Source organism: Zingiber officinale, chromosome 8B, assembly GCF_018446385.1.
Source record: "Zingiber officinale cultivar Zhangliang chromosome 8B, Zo_v1.1, whole genome shotgun sequence".
NCBI classification, from domain to species: domain Eukaryota; kingdom Viridiplantae; phylum Streptophyta; class Magnoliopsida; order Zingiberales; family Zingiberaceae; genus Zingiber; species Zingiber officinale.
In genome coordinates, this window is record NC_056001.1 from 69049748 (window position 1) to 69062841 (window position 13094).

Consider the following 13094-nt stretch of genomic DNA (forward strand, 5'->3'; position numbering starts at 1 on the left):
AGAGTGACTCCCGCTATTCAAGCGTCACCTCCACCTATCCCATCCAGCCGTCGCCCGTCTACTACTCTTCGTCCCCTGGAACTCAAAGCAACCACTTCTGCCCGAGAGAGCATTTCGGGGCCTGAAGTTCCCGTCGCGTCTCCTCACGTATCAATCCCAGCTTCTGATCGAGGCACAACTCCAGCACAGGCTTTTCCACAAGCACCAACCTCTTCTCCCGGTCAGCCATCTTTACACTTAACGGACCAGCCCAGGAGCTCTAACACTCCTTTTGCTTCCCTTCCATTGGATGCTCCCGCATCTACTTCTAGGTCCCGGAGGAAAACTCTCAAGAAATACTCCTTTACTGACTTTTGGCGCGTGCCTTCCTCCACAGGCTCAGGGGTAGGCACAGACACCACTGGTGGGGCTCCTCCTCTTACTGCTTTAATCGAATTGGAGGGAGACCTAGCGGCCTCTTGGCGCTCTGGCCATCGCAAGTTCTATAAAAACGCTCCGCTGGGATGGCTAGATCAAGCAGCTTGCCTGATGTCCGCTGTAAGCCTTACTACTTTTATGCCTTTCGACTGTCACCTTTTATAGCTTTTCTTCTGATATATATAATGCAGGTATGCTCCGTCAATCTAAGCGTTGTTAAGTACGCCTGTGACTTGCAAAGAGACAATGAAGCGCTGAAAGCTCGCTTGGAGGAAATAGAGTTACCACTGACTCCTAGGGATCCTCTCAACCCCACTCCCGGGGATTTGGCTCACTATCTTCGCTTGATTGGGGAATCTGCTGGATCAGCCCGCGATATTTCTCATGCAGCTTTTGACAAGATCAAGGCTTTGGAACTAGCCTTGCAGACCAGTGAGTCAAAGTTGACTTCCGAGATAGAAAAGCGCCAAGGGTTGGAGGCTGAGCTGGAGAAGAGGGATGCCCAATTGACTAGTTCACAAGAAACCCAGGAGACCCTTCAAAAAACCTTGGCAGAAGTTCAAACTCAATGGGAGGCCAGCCAGGCAACGCTCAAAACTGTGCAGGCTGATCTTCTGAAGATTCAAGAGGATGTCTTGCAAGGTCAAGAAGCCCTGATTCAAGCCCAGGCTGACTAGAAGAAAGCAAAGACACAACTGGCCGAGTATCAAGTGGGCGAAGTGGATCGACTGAGGGCCTACAGACAAGCATATGTCACCTCCCCCTTCTTCATAAAGAAAATGGGAGATGTAATGTACTCCATGGTATATTGCGGAGTGGGTGGAGGAGCTCGTCAAATGCTGGAACAGAATATGATTATATCTGTCCCTGAGGAGGATTTTGTAGACATAGGTCGCATCATGGATGAAATTCCTGATGGGTCCTTCCCCTCTTTTAAGGATGATGACGACCTCTTCCTCCTTCCCGAGCCTTCGGCTGACCTTGCTCCTGATCCTACCAAGCATATGGCTGGTCCCACCGAAGATAATCCTCCCTTTCTTGACAAAGAATCTTAATCTAGTTGTATGTATTGCTTGCTTAAATACCTCTTGATGTACAAATCGACTTTTTTGATAACTTACTGTTTTTTCGTTATTTCGACATTCTTATCTTCCTCGTGATATCCCTTGCCTAAGGATTTTAACTTTATTTGTAATGCGGCTCTCTTGCTGATAACCTCAAGGCTATACTTACATTTTAACCGCCCATTTTAGATCCTGCTCATCATAGATCGGAAATCTTTCTAGTTTATCAATCCGTATCCTATCCTTGACCAACTTTCAACCTTGGTCTGACTCCTAACCTGCCTCTCATTCCAAGCCTGACTAACCACAGACCAGCCTCTATCTAACTCCAACTGTCTTATTCCAGGTCTGTATAATTGAAGGTCAGAAAGTAGAAGTTATGCATAGATCGGGGTATCCTGCGATCCCGGTCTGAATACGTAGACCTAGGGATCTGATAATGATCTCCAGCTCGGGAGAGCCTTAGCAATCTGATAACTATAGATACCTTTTCCCTAGATCCTCCTCGTATACCGCGCTAGTGTTCTTCCAAATATGCCCTGGGGCGTGACTTCCGAGGCGGATCTTATGACTCTCGTTGTTCCCGCCTATTATTTTGCACCGCTAGATGACAGTCTGACTAAATTACCCCTCTTATAGGCTTCTATAAATATTCTTCTCCCTCTTAACTAGTCACTCTTGATATCCCTTTCTTTTCTTTCGCTTGCATCCTTCCTGCTCCTGCCACTTTCGACCAGATCCTTCGTCGCTTAACCCTCCTTTTCGTTTACACTTGTTATGGCGTCCTCTCCTTTTCTTTCTTCTTTGGTGTCTGTTTTTTACCCGGGCTCTTCTTCTTTCGATGAATATGCCCGAGATGACCTACGCTACACCTATGGGGTCGAGGATGATGTGAAAGTGATCATCCCTACTGGAGTACATCGTTTCTCTAATCCCCCCATCAGTTCTAGCACATTTTTCAGAGAACAATTTGTGGCTGGCTTCCGTCTTCCCATCCATCCCTTCTTTACCAATATAGGCCACTATTTTCAGATTCCTCTAGGGCAACTGACACCCAATTCAATAAGAATCCTTTGTGGCTTTGTAATCCTGTGTGAAGTGTGCGAGCTATCCTGGTCCGCCTACTTATTTCATTGCTTCTTCACCTTACAGCACCAAGAAGAAGGCACATTCCATTTCCAGCCCCGTCTTCGAACTAATTTTTTCTCGTCTCTACCGCCTTCTGACCCGAACTGGAGAGGCTAATTTTTCTTCATTGCCTTTCCCCGTGATGTGAACTGGCCCCTGCAATGGCGATAATTACCTCCCTCTTCTCCTGAACTGGGAGAGTTCCATCTAGACACTTCTTATTTGGAAGCCTCAACTCGTCTGGCTGGCTGGCGCATTAATCTGATGTGTCTACTGTCTGAGGAACTGTTGTCCTACTTCCGTCTAAGCCATCTGACCGAAGAGACGCCTCGCTCACTGGGTAAGCTTTTCCTTATGCTTTGTCATTACCACATAAACATTTTATTTCTTCTGGGGGCCTAAAGAAAACAATTTCACCCTTTACCCGATGCAGCTGAAATCTTGACCTATGCTTCAAAGGTTCATCCCCTCCCTCTAAGTGACATGGATATAATGCGGCGAGGGCGAATTATCCTGGAGAGAAGAGCACTTCCCCACTCGCTATCATCCTCACTCGGTGTGATATCCTCGTCTCATCCTCCGCGCAGACCCATGCGGCGAGGGTCTCCTGCTGCTGTACCTTCTTTGCTGGCTCCTCCTACTCACTTCCGGACGGCCAGAGCCCCTCGATCAGCCACTCCTCGCCCCCGAACTGCTACTCGACCTCGACCAGCTGCTCCCGTTCGTCCTCGAGCTCCCACTCACCCCCGGGCCCCATGAACGGTCCGGCCTGCTCCATCTATACCCTTGCCCCCTATTAGTGCTCCTAGATCCACTGATATCCCTGGTCGGGGCCTCGGAGAAAGGATAACGGGCCTTGGTGGGGGTACAGGCAACGTTCCCTTTACCAGCTTTGCCTCTCGAGATGCTTACCAAGCGGCTCGTCGAGCCCGTACTGCAAACGACCGCTTGAACCAACATGTCTCCAGTCCTTCTAGACACAGAGTTCGATCACCCTCAGATGACGCCGATTCTGACGATCAGCCACTATCTCAGAGGTGTCGTCGCCGAGCTCCTCGCGTGATACCAAACTCAAGCCCCTCGTCCATTCCTTCCCCTCCACATGCAGCTGACCCTACCCCATTCCCTCAGGTGACTCCCCCTCCAATCCCGATCCGTGTAGATGACCCTCCTATTTAGTCCAGCAATTAGGCCGAGCCTCCATTGGCTCAACCGTTCAGCGCGCGACAAACTCAAGGTGACGAAGCTGGCCCTTCAACACGTCCTTCGGTTACCTCCCCTGTAGAGCCCCCTCAGGAACCATCTTCGGTTCCCTCCGATACAACCGCCGAGCCCTCAGCTACTCCTGGCTCAACAGCGGGTCCCTCAGGACCCCCTCCGCTTACTTATCAGGACTACTGCACTACTTTTCCTTCTGAAGCACAGTTATGGTCTCAGACAGATGTTCCCACCAGCTCTCTGAAAATGAAAGGTCGTCTGACGACTCTATGGGAAGAAAACCTGCGACATATGGATTCTTTACCTCCTCCGGCCCAAATGGATCAATTTGCAGAATTATATATCAAGGTAACCCTCAAAAACTTCCCAACTGTTGTTTTTTCTGCTCTTATAAGATATTCCTTACATATTTCAGGCTTGTGCAAGATCTTTGATAATGAACCATTCCTTCCATGCCACCCATCATCAGAATAAGATGCTACGAGACCATGTTGCTGAACTAGAATTACAACTAAATGATCCTGCCCAGGCCAGCCATGTCCTGCGAGCGGAGATAAAATCTCTGACCAGTAGGAAAAATAGTCTGGAAGTGTCTTTAGCCCTAACTGAGCACGAACTTAAAGAGCTTCAGGAAAGGCAGAGTCAGGCTGACAAAGTACGCCACCAAAGTATGAATCAGTAAACTTCAGAGCATCAAAGAGCTATGGACCAGTTAGTTCAAAAGTTACATGCTGCTGAAGCTTTGGTGCAGGCTCAAGATCAAAAGTTGAAATCACAGGAGGCCCTTTTGACATCTCAAGAGACCCAATTGGCTTCCCAAGCAATAGAATTAGCCACTACCAGAAGTGAACTGGCTCAAGCTAAGGCCACCACAGAGGGCGTGCCAACAGCTCTAGCTATTTACAGAGAAGGGGAAAATGATCGCTGCCTGCGACACCGAGCCGAGTATCTGCGTTCTCCAGAATTCTGTGCACAGGTGGGACATCGCTTTTCCACATCTGCTATCTGCGGGGCGGGAGGGGCTCTGTGACAACTTCATGAGCAAGACTATTTGAGGTCTATTCCACCTCCTGAATTCTTAGATCACGATCGGATCATCAAAGAGATTCCAGATGAAATATTTGCCCCTTTTGACTGACCTTTCTTTGACTTTTTGTACATAATGATTCAAAAATTGCTTGTAAAATATTTTGCTGTTTTCGTATTCCCCTTCCAATGCTTGCTTTAAATTTACATATACTTTGCTTTCACATTTCTCGCTTTTCCCGATCTACTTCTCTTCGATTTGCTAACCCAGCCCGTAAAATAAATCACAGCTCAGCTCATCTCTCGATCTGCGCTTCCCGGCCCATCTCTTCAGACCCGATAAGGTGGCAGATAATTAGCGCTCCAGGGCCTATCTAGCTTTTTGCCTCGTTCATCTTATAAATAATAGGCTCCAGAGGCTAGTTTTTTAATGACTTTATAAGGTCCGTCCCATTGTGGTGCTAGTTTCGTCACATCCCCTACTGGCTTGATTTGCTTCCAGACCAAATCTCCTTCTCCGAAGAATCTGGGAGTTATTCTTCTGTTGTAATTTTGCCTCATTCTTTGTCGGTAGGCCTCCAACCGCGCCACTGTTTGATCGCGGGTCTCACTAATAAGATCCAGCTCAGCTAGCCGCCGTTCTGCATTTCCTTCGTCATATAATGTCCTTCTGACCAAAGGTACTCCAATTTCTATGGGTACCACCGCCTCATTACCATAGACCAAGTGAAATGGCGTCAGACCTGTGCTTTCCCGAGGTGTTGTACGATAAGCCCACAGAATACTGGGCAGCTCTTCCACCCAATTGCCACCAACATGATCTAGTTTGACCTTCAAACCTTGAACTATTTCTCTGTTAATTACCTCAGTTTGACCATTGCTTTGAGGATAAGCTACTGAAGTGAAATCTTGAGTTATATCAAATCCCTTACACCAGGCCTGTATCCTCTGTCCTTGAAATTGTCTCCCATTGTCAGACACCAACTTATGAGGAATACCAAATCTGCAAAGGATGTTTTTCCACAAGAATTGAATGACAGCATCTTCTGTGATCCGTGCCAGGGCTTCCGCTTCTACCCATTTGGAAAAATAGTCCACAGCCACCAACAAGAAGCGCCTCTGACCTGGTGCCATTGGAAATGGTCCCACGATATCCATGCCCCATTGATCAAAAGGACAGGACACTATAGATGTTCTTAATAGGGCTGTAGGTCGATGAGTTAAGTTTTGATGCTTCTGGCAGGACAAACATGTGTTCACCAACTTGTGAGCATCCTTCTGTAAAGTAGGCCAGAAATACCCGGCCAGGAGCACTTTGCGAGATAATGTCCGACCTCCTACATGGTTACCACAGCATCCTAGATGTATTTCTCGTAAGGCCTGATTGGCTTCCTCCATACTCAAGCATTTAAGTAAGGGTCGGGAGAAGGACCTCTTGTAGAGCTGGTCTCCGATCATTACATAAGCATGAGCCTGCCTTCTTATCAACCTAGATTCCTCGGGGTCGGTCGGTAAGATACCATGCCTGAGATAACTGATCATGGGTGCCCGCCAATCAATAGTTGCTTCTGCGTTGTTTTGCAAATCTATCTGGGCTATCAAAAAGGTTTGTGCCGTTGATCGATCCAGCACCCAAGTAGTTAAAGAACTGGCCATCTTGGCTAACTCATCTGCCCTCTCATTCTCCGACTGGGGTATCTTTGTGACAGTGACCTCTGCAAATTCTGCCTTCATCTTCTCGTAGGCTTCCCGATACATTTGCAATTTATCACAATTTATAAGAAAGTTGTCTGCCACCTGCTGAGTCACCAACTGGGAATCGGAATAGATGATTACCCGAGCTGCCCCAACATGCCGAGCTGCTTGCAATCCAGCCAATAAAGCCTCGTACTCTGCTTCATTGTTCGTGGCTCGGAAATTCAATCGCACTGCCACCTGGAGTATATCCCCTTGAGGAGATATTACCAGGACTCCTACCCCGCTTCCATAATGATTAGCATACCCATCCACATAGATCTTCCATGTTTCTTCAGGGCTGATTTGATGTACTTCTGTTAAGAAATCTGCCAGGGCCTGTGCCTTGATAGCAGTGTGCGGCTGGTACTGTATGTCATATTCCCCTAACTCTGTGGCCCATTTAATAAGCTGACCTGCAACTTCCATATTAGTCAGTGCTCTTCCCATGGTACTGTTGGTTAACACTGTGATTGGATATGATAAAAAGTAAGATCGTAACCGTCGAGCCATAAGAACCAATCCATAAACCAACTTCTCGAGCGCCATGTATCGGGACTCGGCTCCCTTCAATAAATGGCTGAAAAAATACATTGGTCGTTATACATTGTCATGTTCTTTAACGAGCACTGCCCCTACAGCCTCAGGGGTGGCTGATAAATAAACCCACAAAGGTTCCCCTACAACTGGCTTAAAAAGAGAGGGCAAGGTTTCCAGATACTTCTTCAGCTCTTCAAAAGCTTTAGTGCATTCTTCATCCCACTGGAATTTGGAAGCCTTCCTTAGCACTTTGAAAAAAGGAGTGGCCCGGTCCGCAGATCTGGAAATAAATCTTGACAAGGCTGTTATTCTGCCGACCAACTTCTGAGTTTCTTTTAAATTCTGAGGAGGCTGCATATCCTTGAGCACTTGAACCTTTTCAGGATTGGCCTCTATTCCTCGGTCGGTTACCAGATAACCCAAGAATTTCCCTCCTCTAGCCCCAAATAAGCATTTCAAGGGATTGAGTTTCAGCCCGTACTGTCGGAGAGTTCTGCATGTTTCTTCCACATCCTTGATCAAGTTTTTAGCCGGCGGGGATTTAATGAGTATGTCGTCTACATAGACCTCCACATTTCGCCCGATTTGTTCCCGGAAGATTTTATCCATCATTCGCTGATATGTGGCTTCGGCGTTCCTGAGGCGAAAGGGCATGAGAGTATAACAGAAAGTACCATTAGCCGTAATAAAACTAACCTTCTCTTGATCCTCCCGTGCTAGAGGTATCTGATGATACCCTTGGTAAGCGTCCAACATACATATTCTTTCGCATTCGGCTGTGGAATCCACCATTTGATCAATTCGGGGCAGAGGATAGCAATCTTTGGGGCTGGCCCGGTTAAGGTCCCGGAAGTCGATACATACTCTCCACTTATTGTTGGGCTTCTTCACTAGAACAACATTGGAGAGCCAGGCTGGGAACTGAACCTCCCGAACATGTCCTGCTTTTTTAAGCTGATCGACCTCAGCTCTTATTATCTTATTCTGATCAGCTGAGAAATTTCTTTTCTTTTGCTTCACGGGTCGGGAATCAGGTAACAGATGCAACTTGTGCTTAGCCACCTCTGGTTTGACCCCAGGCAGTTCTTCAGTAGACCAGGCAAAGACATCCCTATTGCAGATTAAGCACTGAATTAATTCTTCTTTGAGGGAAGAGGGCAGGTCGCTCGCAACCCTGGTCAGACTCTCAGGTCTATCAGCATGTAGTTGTATTTCTTCCCAATGGATGGGCTCCTCAGCTATAGGAAGGGGTTCCTCTTGGACGACATGCACACCTCCGTCCTGCATCCTTTGATGTTTCCGAGCCTCTACCCGGACCATGTCAATGTAGCACCGCCGAGAAACCTTCTGTTCTCCTTTAACTTCCCCGACCTGCTCACCCACAGGAAACTTGATTTTTTGGTGAAAGGTCGAGACGGCAGCCCTAAATTCGTGCAGGGCGGGCCTCCCTAAAATAACATTATAGGAAGAAGGGGAGTCCACTACTATAAACGTGCTCCTCCTTGTGCGCACCAATGGCTCGGTTCCCAGAGATATAGCCAGCTTAATCTGACCCATAGGTTTCACTTCATTGCCCGTGAATCCATATAGAGAGGTGGCAACTGGCTGAAGCTCAGCACCATTAATCTGCATCTCTTCAAAGGCGGTCCTGAATAGAATGTTAACGGAGCTCCCGGTATCAACAAAAAACCCGAGCTACTCGACTATTGGCAATGATGGCTTTGATGATGAGCGCATCGTCATGAGGTAACTCCAGACCTTCCAGGTCGGCAGGCTCGAAGCTAAGAACAGGACCAGCAGCTTGCTCATGACTGCATCCAACAGCATGAACCTCCAACCACCGAACATGAGACTTACGTGCTCTTCCTGAATCTCCGTCGGTCGACCCTCCAGAAATCATGCCGATCTCTCTAACAGCTGCGTTACCTCTGTTTTCGACCTCTCGTGCTCCTTCCGGCTCTTTTCCCCGGCCAGGCTGATGAGTGCTAGGTCCCGCCAGGTCGGGACGAGATGATCCGGCCTGCCCTGCCATCCTTTGTTCTTCCATCATCTTGATCAACTGAGGCACTAGCTCAGGCGGGGGCAAACCCATCTCCGCAGCTCGTTTGGAGTCTCGCGCAAATTGAAAACATCTGTTAGTATCATGTGTGCGAGATCTATGATAGGTGCAGTACCGATTACTCCCTGGCCCGAGTCGGGGAATGTGTACAGCGGCCACTCGAGGAGCAGGTCGAGTTTCCGGCCCGGGATGAAAGGCAGGTCTGGCTTCCCGGACTCGCGGTAGGGGTTGAGGGGGTGGTTGAGGAGCTCTCCTTTCCGGCTTGGTGATGGAAGGAAGTGGTCTTTCGGACTTCTTTCGAGCCGCTTGCGCTTCTTCGACCTTGATGTAGGAAGCAGCTTTCTCCACCATCTCATCAAAATTCCGAACGGGATTTTTGATGAGATCTCTAAAGAACTCTCCCTCTCCCAATCCATGAGAGAAAGCGCTCATCAAAATCTCCGAAGTGGCAGTAGGGACATCTTGAGCCACTTGATTAAAGCGATTGATATAACTTCTCAGGGGCTCAGTCGGCCCCTGCTTTAGAGTGAAAAGACAATGATTTGTCTTCTGATATTTCTTGCTACTAGCGAATCGGCGCAGAAAAGCTGTCTTGAAATCCAAGAAACAAGTGATAGACCCTTGAGGCAACCCATCGAACCATTTTAGGGCTGAACCAGATAAAGTATTCAAGAAAGCTCTGCATTTGACAACATCGCTATATTGGTGCAGCAGGGCTGCGTTTTTGAATTTTTGCAGATGATCTTCCGGATCCTTGCTCCCATCATATTCACCGATCGATGGGGCTTTATAGCCCTTCGGCAATCTTTCATTTAGAATCCTAGTTGAGAAAGGTACTTTCTCGTCCGGATCTTTAGGGAATGCTTCAGGTATGATGAGGGCCTTTCCTTTCTTCGAATCCCTAGGCTGTGAACTCTCCGCTACAGATGCTTGAGGTTGCTCCTTCTTTAAGCTTTGCGCTTGGGGCTCTGGCTGATAATATCCTATGCCCGATTCACGATAAGGATGTTGAGGAAACGCCGCAGGTTGCTTCCTTTTGGAACCACGATCTGAAACAGGCAAGGGTTCCTTGGAAGCCTCAGTAGGGGCTTGTCGTGGTTGTGAGACAGTCGCCTGTCTCTCTGAGGCCGCCAATCTTTTGGCCTCCTTGAAGAGTTCATACTCCCCAGCGGTCATAGTAACGTGAATGCAGCCAGACTCCTCCATCGTCACGTTCCAGATCAGGTTGTTGTGTTCCCACAGATGGTGCCAAATTTGATCCCGTCCGGAAGTTGAGTCGGATGGAGGCGGGCCTTGCTGTGCTAAATGTTGACGAAAAGTTGTTGAGATGCTGAGTCAGTAAGTTACTCCCTGGACAAGTGCGCACGAGCGGTGGTACGAAGGGATGAAAGGTTCAGGAAGATGGCGTTATCTCTCTGCATACACTCAGACAGGTCACACGGTCATTAGAGACCAGAAATCAGGGAAAAAGTCCCCGGGTCAGGCCCTCCGACGCTCAAGTCAGATACTTTTTACCCAGAAATCACAGAGAAAGCCAAAAAAAGTAAAAGACTGGTAAAAAATGACGAATGAGCGTACCTGCGTGAGGGACAAAGCCTCCCTTTTTATACTGCAACTGAGGCTTCTGGAACCTGGCGAATGTCAGGGAATGTCGGGTGTCAGGCTCTGTCTGGCGGTGGTTGATACATGGCTTCTTCTCATAGGCCAGCGGAGAAACCAAGAGGGGTATTAGCCTCCCACTATTAGAATATTCCCTGACACGTAATGATTGTTCTTTGACGGGTGGTTACTATTCCTTGCAGGCCTATTTTTCCTATAGCGTCCGGCCTTCCGACCCACCTTTGTCTGCATCTGTTTGTTGTTACTTATGGTATGAAGATCCTGACCTGGACCCTGGGTTGGCTCCCGACCTGCACGCTGAATTCGTTCCATGATCTGACTCCATCTGTTGTTATCCGTGGTATGATCGTCACGACCTGCGTGTATGATCATCCCGACCTGTATGCTGGGTCAGATCCCTGACCTGTATCCATCCATTGTTTATCCATGGCCTGACCGTCCCGACCTGCACGTATGATTATCCTGACCTGTATGCTAGGTCGGATCCTTGACCTGTGTCCATTCGTTGTTTATCCATAGCATGAACGTCCTGACCTACACGTATGATCATCCTGACCTGTATGCTGGGTCGGATCCCTGACCTGTGTCCAGCTGTTGTTTATCCATGGCATGAACGTCCTGACCTGCATGTATGATCATCCTGACCTGCCTGTTGGGTCGGATCTCTGACCTGTGTCCATTCGTTGTTTATCCATGGCATGAACGTCCCGACCTGCACGTATGATCATCCTGACCTGTCTGTTGAGTCGGATCCCTGACCTGTGTCCATCCGTTGTTTATCCATGGCATGAACGTCCCGACCTGCACGTATGATCATCCTGACCTGTTTGTTGAGTCGGATCCCTGACCTATGTCCATCCGTTGTTTATTCATGGCATGAACGTCCCGACCTGCACGTATGATCATCCTGACCTGTCTGTTGAGTCGGATCCCTGACTTGTACGATGGCGTTGTCCCAGAGGCTAAACTTCCGACCTCCAGGCTGGCGTGACTCTTGACTAGCCACGAGGGCTAGACTTTTGACCTCCAGCCTGACATGACTTTTGACTAGCCACGAGGGCTAGACTTTTGACCTCCAGGCTGACATGACTTATGACCCTTCCGTAACTTTAACTCCTTACCAAATCATATAATAGACCCCACCTTCATATACCGTATCAAATATGATATCGAATACTCGTTTTTATTTTGTTTAGTTATTATTTGGACTTCAATGCTGCGATTTTGACGGTGAAGAATAAGGCCAGAGCGCTGGGTGTAAAATTCATTGGAAAACTTGTATAAAAAGGTAAAATTAATGTGGCTGTTCAATTTTCAAAATAAGCTATTTAGCTTTTAATAAATAATATTTCGGGTGCAAATTCAATAAGAGCGTAGCAATGCTTTACGGATTGGGATAGATAATATTTACATGAATATTTATTTAAATATATCTTGAGATTTATTTTTAATAAATATAAAATATCTAGTTGAATGTCTTTTTTTTTTTTTATATAAAAAATCATTGTATACTGAATCATTTGGAGTGCATGATATTATTTTTTTTCTCCAATAAAAGCATATCATTAGATGGTACGTGACGATCCTGAGATCTTTGTTTATCGTCTGATGTAGGGGTGTAAATGAGTCAAACCGTTCGCGTGAGTTATTCGAAGCTTGATTCGATAAAAGTTCGTTTGAGCTCGTTTAATGAGGCTCGTTAAGATAAACAAACCAAGCTCAAGCTTCACAATATTCGGCTCGTTAGCTGGTGAGCATGTTCGTTAAGCTCATAAATCAACTTTTAAATAAAAATAATAATAATTTTGATATTGAATTTATAAATTTTACACTCTACTTATGAAAAACATAGATAAATATATTAAATTTATTTATTAGAATAAAATTATAAATTTTAACAAGAATATTATAATTTTTTTAAAATATATAATTTAATTTTTAATGAATATTTAAATTTATAATTTATATTTATTAAGCTTGTTTAGGCTCGATAAAAGCTCGTGAGCCATGAATATATTCGTTAAATAAAACTTGAGCTTGACTCGATTATAAACGAGCCAAACTCAAACATCAAAGAGTTCGGTTCAACTTGACTCGATTACACCCCTAGTCTGATGGACGATATGAAATCGAACATCCCTTCTCGATTCTACAAACAAATTTTCTCTCGAATCTTGCCTGTTCTTCTCTGAGAGAGACTCCAATGTCTGATGCTTTTCCAACCTTTAAATATTGCGAGCAGAGAGAAAACACAAAACTCTTTACCTATTACACAATCTTCACTTGGA

At 46.7% G+C, this 13094-nt stretch overlaps 1 protein-coding gene across 1 annotated transcript; it reads right to left on the bottom strand.

Moving 5' to 3' along the window:
- Positions 1–5249: 5249 nt before the first annotated feature.
- LOC122013947 lies at positions 5250–7136 on the bottom strand. The gene is made up of 2 exons (XM_042570157.1): positions 6118–7136; positions 5250–5856 (listed from the first exon to the last, which is right to left on the bottom strand). The coding sequence occupies exons 1-2, from the start codon at positions 7134–7136 to the stop codon at positions 5250–5252; spliced, it is 1626 nt and encodes a 541-aa protein (XP_042426091.1).
- Between the last annotated feature and the right edge of the window lie 5958 nt (positions 7137–13094).

Excerpts from the sequence above, each read along its gene's own strand:
- LOC122013947 (XM_042570157.1), bottom strand. The coding sequence starts at position 7,136 with ATGGCGCTCGAGAAGTTGGTTTATGGATTGGTTCTTATGGCTCGACGG. Across the intron at positions 5,857-6,117 it reads TTACAGAAGGATGCTCACAA|ATTTGGTATTCCTCATAAGT; the intron begins GTTGGTGAACAC and ends CATCCTTTGCAG.